General features: G+C 37.0%; 1 protein-coding gene across 1 annotated transcript; it reads left to right on the forward strand.

Annotated features, from left to right (window-relative positions):
• The first annotated feature begins 301 nt into the window (after positions 1-301).
• On the forward strand, positions 302-1,551 carry LOC137612807 (somatostatin-1B-like). Its single transcript, XM_068341526.1, has 2 exons — positions 302-594; positions 969-1,551. Exons 1-2 carry the CDS (start codon positions 490-492, stop codon positions 1,197-1,199), a joined length of 336 nt encoding a protein of 111 aa, XP_068197627.1. The 5' UTR covers positions 302-489; the 3' UTR covers positions 1,200-1,551.
• Positions 1,552-7,957: the final 6,406 nt, after the last annotated feature.

Below are 7,957 nucleotides of genomic sequence, written 5' to 3' on the forward strand. Positions count from 1 at the left end.
TGGATGTCAGAATTTGTTTTTAACCTGTTGACGTCATGATCTGATGCAGATGTTTCCTCTGGTGAATCACATGAACGCAGCATCACAATTTGTCAAAGAGGTCAGCTGTTGAGTAGGTCCATTTGTTCTTTCCTGAACCCCTCATCTCTTTTCCTTTTTCATACACACACCACCTCCCTACCCAAACACACACATACACCCTACACCCTCCATTATACACCCACAACCCTCCACGTCAGTGGCAGACGGGGGAGAGGCATATAAAAGAGTGAGGGACTTTGGAGGTAGAGCACAAGAAGCATCAGTGGTTTCCAAGTCTTGTGACCAGCTGCCATCAACCATACTGCACTTTCTCCAACCCTCTGGATCTCAGGCGAGCCTGAGCTGGTCACACACTCTCTCTCTCCAACACACACTCACTTAGCCACTCTTTCAGCCTCTTATTCCTGTGGCTGTTGCTTTGGTCGTCACCTGCTCTCCCGTCACAGCATGCAGCTCCTGGTGGTGTTAGCAGCTCTCATGGGGCTTCTGTTCAGTGTTAGAGCAGCCGCCATGCTTCCTGTGGAGGATAGGAGCACCATCAGTGTCAACAGGGTGAGGAGGGCCGTTTTTTCTGTGTTGATCATATTTACTTATTTTTATGAAATTTCTTCTCTATTTAATTGTTGTGGTTGGTGTAAATGGGCACTTTCTTTTTTGAAAAGAATTAATTATACATTTAAAAAAAGGAATGACTGAACTTACAACGAAGATTGTCATGATGTTTATTATTTGTCTTACAAAGAATTTTCATGAGAATTTTAATTAGGCTTTGACTGGCTTAAAGTGGCTCCCTGTAAGCAAATCGAGAAATTTAAAAATATTACTAGAGACTTAAGCTTTACAATAAGATGTCTGTAGATGTTAAACATTCACATTCATGTGGTCTCTTGAATAATATCATTTCTTAATTTTTGGTGTTTATTCAGGACCTGAGCAAAGAGCGTAAAGATTTGATCCTGAAGCTGGTGTCTGGCTTGCTGGATGGGGCTCTCGACACCAACGTGCTACCGGGGGAAGCATCACCTTCTGTGGATCTAGAGGAGCCGCTGGAGTCTCGGCTTGAGGAGAGGGCTGTCTACAACAGGCTATCGCTGCCACAGCGTGATCGCAAAGCCCCCTGTAAGAACTTCTTCTGGAAAACTTTCACCTCCTGCTAACAGAACCATTTGGCTGTGCCTGCCTTCTCTACGCCTTCCTACCCTGCTCCACATGAACTGTAGTAGACATCAGCTGTACATAACCTCTACACCTGTCAGACATGCAGCATCGATGGACTTCACTGAGACAGTGTGTTTGTTTATTTATGTATCTATTTATTTATTTATTTATACATTGTATGTATTTATGTAAAATTAATTTCAGGGTCAATAATAAAGCATGAATATAATATTTGAGATGTTAATCACAGGTAATTCCTTGTGTTCAAAATATGAAATGATCACATTTTACAACTGCTTCTACTTACATGCAAAATCACATATCATTGAAATAAATAATGGCTGTATTTTAACCGTGGATTGGAATATTTACTCTACTGAAAATATAAGAGTTCATTTGAATTTGCCTTTACTACACTTTCATTTTCTAAATGACACACCAAGGCCACAGACACTTTTTTCTCCCATATTATTTATTTAAAGAAAATCAGTTTTCTCTCTGTTGACATGATAAAGTCAAAATGTGAAGTATTTTTTCAAAATGGGTATCTTATATATTCTGCTGTGTTTACTATATACTCGCCTTTATAATTTATAGACAAAAAAAAAAATCAAAGCAACCCGTGAAAAAGAAAACATTTTAATATTTCAATGGGGAAGAATTAACATTAAATAAAACTGTACAAATGTTATACAAAGTTAAATTAAATTAAAAAGTTGTGATTTTAAAATTAAAAAATCAATAGAAAACTGCTTTATTCTAACCTGCCGCTGACAAACTGCTTTGTGAAGGAATTGTACTGTTTTGTGTTTTATTAGTGGTCCTCATTAATTCCTCCACACAAGCTGAGGGAGATGCTTCAGTGATTCACAGGTCATGAAACATGTCAGTACGACAGGAAAGTAAATGAATCAAAAGCTTCCCATATAATCATACAATATTGTCACAAGACGGAAGCATTAGCTATCATATTTGTATCCTGAAAGAAGAGAACCTGATATATAGAGAGGCAGTATAAATAAATAATAAAGACATTCATATGAATCAGTGTCTGAAAATGAAAGTGTGGATACGACTGCTGCATGGTCACATAATTAAGTGTTCAACTTCCACCTTTCCACCTTTCAATGATTTTCAACCCTGATTGGCTGCCTGATTTTCCATCAGTCACACTACAATTACCACATAATGCCATAGCCCCCCTGACATGTATGGACAGTATAATATGTGTGTTTCCAAAACATTTTCTGTATTAGAGCTTGGAGGAATCACTGGCCAACAGCCAATGAGTGATTTCATCAACAAATAAGAACTGCCTTTTATAAAGTTGGAATAACAGCTTCATCATACAGAAGAGCAAAAACAAACAATACAGAGAGCTCAATGTTAAATAGAAGATTATGGAATAATGAAAAGAAATGTCTCACAATCCTTTCAGTGCAATGTTAAATAAATATATATTTAATAATTTATATTGCAAAATTGTCTGGCACATCTCACTCATACACAGAGTCTTTTTGTTTGTTCCGTGTTTTAATATATTAAATTTCTAAAAATTGAGTTTCAGAGTAAAATGACGACAAATATCTTCTCTCTTGTCACTTTATGTCTGCTGTGTTCATAGATCATACTTGCACTGCAAAAAACACATAGATAACTAGCATGAAATGTTTTTGCTTTATTGGACTTTTGAACGAAGGAAATAGGTTTCAGTAAAATCCATCAAATTAAAATGATTACTGTTATCATCTCTTAAATGCTCTGTTGAAGCTTGATACAGTATTGGGCAGTGTTTCAAAGTAACAATGAAATGTGTGAATTGAAATAAATAAATAAAACAACCAACAAAATCGACAGATATCCTCCTCAGCCAGAGGAACGGCAAAGCTCAGTGTGAATTCCATCCACTTTTCTCATCTGGGTTACCGTCTCATTATTGTCCTTAGCAGCATAAATAGCAGGTAATGGCTGATAATATGTGCTTGTTTCACTTGAGCAAAGATATGAATTAGCACATGTTCACAGTACTGATTCAATTACAGGTGGGGCATTAGAGGCCACAGAGATGCATTTTATTTTTTTATACTCATTGTATGACCAAATCTAGTCTGACTGCAAGATCCCCTGAAAATGCAGTCTGATGGTGAGTAACACACTTCAATGCAATGTAATTACACGGTTCTCACAACCACAGGGAACCCCGCTTTCTTTAATGACGCTGAGTAGACAAAGGCTCCTGTGGGTTTACTTGATTACAATTCATCATGTAGCATCTTTCTTTCTTTGCTGTCTGCCGTGATTAACCAGTCTGCTTTCTGCCAGGACAAAAGAAACAATAATTTGAAAGGATAATGTGAAATGTCCAAAACAAAGACTCTTAAAAATCTGCACTGGATGCCAATCAGCAGCTCTGGGATGAAGGTTATAGGCACACAAAAAAATATGATGTCAGTAAAGGCTGTGCCCACTTCACTCTTTATGGCCCTGGGCTCAAATGAGCTTGCAGAGAAGTAACATCAAAGCTGGTGCCTGCAAGCAAAGCATTTTATTTCCTTTTGATCTGACAGAGGACACACAGGAATGCTCGGGCCTTAACTGTGCAATTCAAATTTAAATGTGACTTCATATGTTCTGCTTTTCAAAATAACAAAGATTGAGTTTTTTCATGTGCTCTTTGCTGCAGTAAACAACAACACCTTCAAAGGATACACTCCACAGTTAGAATATTTGTGAATTTTATGGGATGTGGCTATGTATGGCACAATTTTAGTTGGTGTTACATCATAATATACAATACATTGTTAATTAATTATGGCTATTTCATCATTGACAATGCTAGAACTGTACAAAAAAAGTGACCATAGGCCTTCCGGACAAATATAACAAATATTTACATGAAAAGCACTGGTGGACAGTTAAGTGCCATTCATGACAAATCACTGTGAGTAAATTAAAATAGGTCAGTTGTAGAAAACTAGGTCCACATTCATAAAGTCTATACCTCCACTGAGGCTAAACAGTCCCCTTTTTTTAAATTAAAAAAAAAGTCATTTAAATTGATAAATAATAATATGGATTCAATCAAGACTCGAACAAAATTTCTGGATCATTCCTTGTCTCTAGATCTACCATCATATTAAAGTTATTATTTTTCCCACATACACCACTCCTCCAACAAGGTCCACCATCAACCATTTGCAGCAACTCTGGGCGTCCATTTTCAGTTCTGAAACCACTGTCAACGACCTGGTCAGTTTATCGGTAAACAGCAGTCGTGTTGAAGCAAAGACAGATATTTTCCCTAAGCAGTAATGGAGACCAAAACAGAGCAATTACTGATGAATTTATCAGTTGGCTAGAAGCTAAAAAAGAAAACAAATGCTGCTCTGTTTCTGCTGTTCATTTTAACAAACATTTGATATACTGAATGACAACTCCTTAAGATTATGGAATATGTCTGGGTCATGCAGGGTGTGTGCCAAAAAAATGTTCTGGACTTTTGTGGGAGAAAAGCACAGTGTTAAGTGCCGAACATTAAAAAAAAAAAAAAGATCCCCCTGTTGTCCTGGCCTCCAGAACCAGCAGAAAAAGATTATATCTGTCTATGTTTTCACTGTTTTGGATGCTAGTGTGTTGATTTTCTTCTGAGAGCAATTTTTAATTGTGATTGACACCACAAGTACTGGATCTGTTGTATTTTACAGCTATTTCACTCACTTTGGTATGTCAGAAAGATTGTTACCTGCAAATGCATGTGTTGCATCCCGTCAGCCTCACTGAACGTGTCAGGATGACTGTTTTTCTCTGTTTCACGGACATGTCTGAACTAATTTTCATCCCACACTGGTGACAATTTAAGAACGGTTAGATCAAACAGTTACCTGACCTGGCCTTGATCGGTCAAGACAGGAAAAAATTAACACCTAGTGCTCAGAGAATGCTTCTGAGGAAAGGTGTGAACATAAAGGTTACGTGGTGATTCCCTGCTGGCAGAGGAGGCCATCGCCTCTTCTGTGGACAGCCAACAGAATTCAGAATTCAACAGAATTTTGTTATATTCATATAACAGTCATATCATGCTGAACAAAAATCATTTACATAAAAGGGACTGGAATCATCTTTTAAAATGAAATGTTAAACAGATTCAGGTCACTGCCACTGACATATCATTAATTGAATGTACCGTGTACTTAATACGATCTGAATTACGGAAAGTAAACAAGCAAAATGAGGAAAGTGCATGCCCAGTTGCAATAATGGAGATGTTGCTCTGAGATTATTAGTGTTTTTCAGAAATGATTCTTTCTCTTCTCTACTTTGAAAATATTACAATCATGAATTCCTGGTGTTAATCAGTTGCTATGCACTGCATGAAGCTTTAAGCACTAGAGTGGGTCTGTAGGTGTTGATTGATAAACTAACTGCTGAATGTTTCATTATCAGATTTTTCAGAGGCATTACTTCATACTTCTTCTTCATTATAAAGAGCTTCACCAACATCAATAGGAAGCAATTGACCCCTGGATAATGACAGCGTCAGTGGAGAATAATCATTTTCCAACACAGCGGTTTAAGTGTGTCTGATGTGTTTCCCTCAGAGTTCTCCTGTTTGGGAACACCGATGAGAATGGAAGGATGGTTTTCCCCAGCAGAATCTAATGTTGCCTGATGGCTTATTCTGTTGTTCAGGGCCAGTGCTAAAAGCTGATCATTACAGGGTACTCCATTCTCTTCAGTGCTAAAACCTTGGCTCTGAAAATGAGCTGTTTTAGGAGGAAGGGAGGCTGTCACTATGGCGATCTTCACTCTGGATACCACCACTCTGGGAGGCTGGGCTAGCCTGAGGAGTGAAAGTGGAACACACAGTTTTAAGGCTGTAATTAATAATGATCTCTAAATGTTGTATTTAGTATAAAGAGAAAATAAAATAATAATCTTCAGTGTCATCTTCAGTGTTGGCTCAATAGTGTACTCCGATGATAACAAGCATCTCTCATGATTTACTCATTGATTTATTCATTTTGTCTTCACATAGTCATTGAGACTATTCCTAGAAAGGACAAAACATTAAAACAAAGGTTAAAAATCTTCTGTAAAGGTCTGTGTTAATGTTAATGAGTCCTTTCACATTGACAGCCCCGCTCAACATAAACTTACTAATAATATCAGCACACTACCAGAGATTGACAATAGCATTATCAGGTAGAAATAAATACCACAATCTTTGCTTTTTGAGCATGCTAAAACGTGTCATTCATATTTAAAAATAATACACACAATTTATATGGTTACAATGTCAGTGATTTTATATTTTTTGTTCAAGAATCAGTTAATAGTTTGACATAATGATGATGCTGAATCAATGGTAAAGCATTAAGACAGGGAGTGATATCTACTTCATGAAGAAAACGTATGTTTCATACAAAATTTCAAAGCAATTCAAGCAATAATTTTCATACACATTTATTTAAAATCACAAAATATCCTGGTTAAGAGCAATGTTAGGTAAAAATACCAGGACTTACCCTAGTGTCAGATTCAGAAAGGTTTGCTTCTAGTGGCTGTAAATGTGTGTGCAATAATCCATTCGCATTCTGTGTTTTTTGTTTGTTTGTTTGTTTGTTTTAAAATATATTTGCATCCAGTACATGTTTGCTGGTGTTGGTCTGAGTGACTGTCCATTCTTCATTCTGCCTGTCTTTCCATCCATCTGTCTGTCTGTTTGTCTGTCTGTCCATCCGTCCATCCTTCTCCCTGCATGGCAAGAAAGGTTCAAGAAAGATCTTGGTGATGTGTGGATCATCAGTTTGGATCCATAGATTCCTTTTTTTAAAAATGCTTCAGCCTTGAGGAATTTGTTCAGCAACAAGAATTTTGCTTTTAATTTGCTGGATCATACCTACAATGTTTGACAAAGATTGCACAATGACATCCCCAAAAGATTTACCACACATCAAAGTCTGATCTGGACCCACGTGATATTCCAGACCAGAATGTTTCTAAATTTGTTCAGATGACAAAAAATTCACTTCTGTGAGAAAAATATTAACCTACACATCCTGAGGAAACCATCGTTGGGAACTATTAAACTAAGAATGATATCATTCATGGTCGGTGAATTATACTCTATAGGAGGACCAAACTATCCCATGACAAGTGCTTTTAAGGTGTAATCATATAGTGGGGAAACAGAACCATATAAAAGGTGGAATTATTTTCAGTCTAGTCGGGTATATTATAGATTTTTCCAAACAATTGTTTCTGGTGCAATCATGGATATGTCTCCATGCTTGGAAAGGTAAGAGAGCTGAGGTGAACTCAATGTTTTATCCTTTCAAGTTAGTAATCCCTGTGCTGAACTTTTAAACCATTCAAAAGACCCACTGTGTAGACCAGAGGTCTGTAACACAAATTTAGTTTCTACTCAACAAACCCAAGGCAGCTTTCTGTTACCTGGCTTCACTAAACCGACATCAGCAGCTGCAATCTTACTAATGTAAGGAGGATGTAAACAATTTGAACGTAATCATGAGTGCCGTACAAACAATATTAGACAAATACAAGAGGTCAAACACATAATACAGTTGAAAAGAAAAACAAACTGAAGCTGCAAAGGGCAAATCTACATTATCACTTCAAACATAAATATATATACATAGTCAGTTTAAATCCTGACCTATTTTTATTAGACTGCTACATGTCTTCAGTTTGTTTAGAACAACAGCACACAATGCAGCATTAATACAGTTTGTTTATT

The sequence above is a fragment of the Antennarius striatus genome, chromosome 2, assembly GCF_040054535.1.
Source record: "Antennarius striatus isolate MH-2024 chromosome 2, ASM4005453v1, whole genome shotgun sequence".
In the NCBI taxonomy this organism is placed as follows: domain Eukaryota; kingdom Metazoa; phylum Chordata; class Actinopteri; order Lophiiformes; family Antennariidae; genus Antennarius; species Antennarius striatus.

Excerpts from the sequence above, each read along its gene's own strand:
- LOC137612807 (XM_068341526.1), top strand. The coding sequence starts at position 490 with ATGCAGCTCCTGGTGGTGTTAGCAGCTCTCATGGGGCTTCTGTTCAGT. Across the intron at positions 595-968 it reads GCACCATCAGTGTCAACAGG|GACCTGAGCAAAGAGCGTAA; the intron begins GTGAGGAGGGCC and ends GTGTTTATTCAG.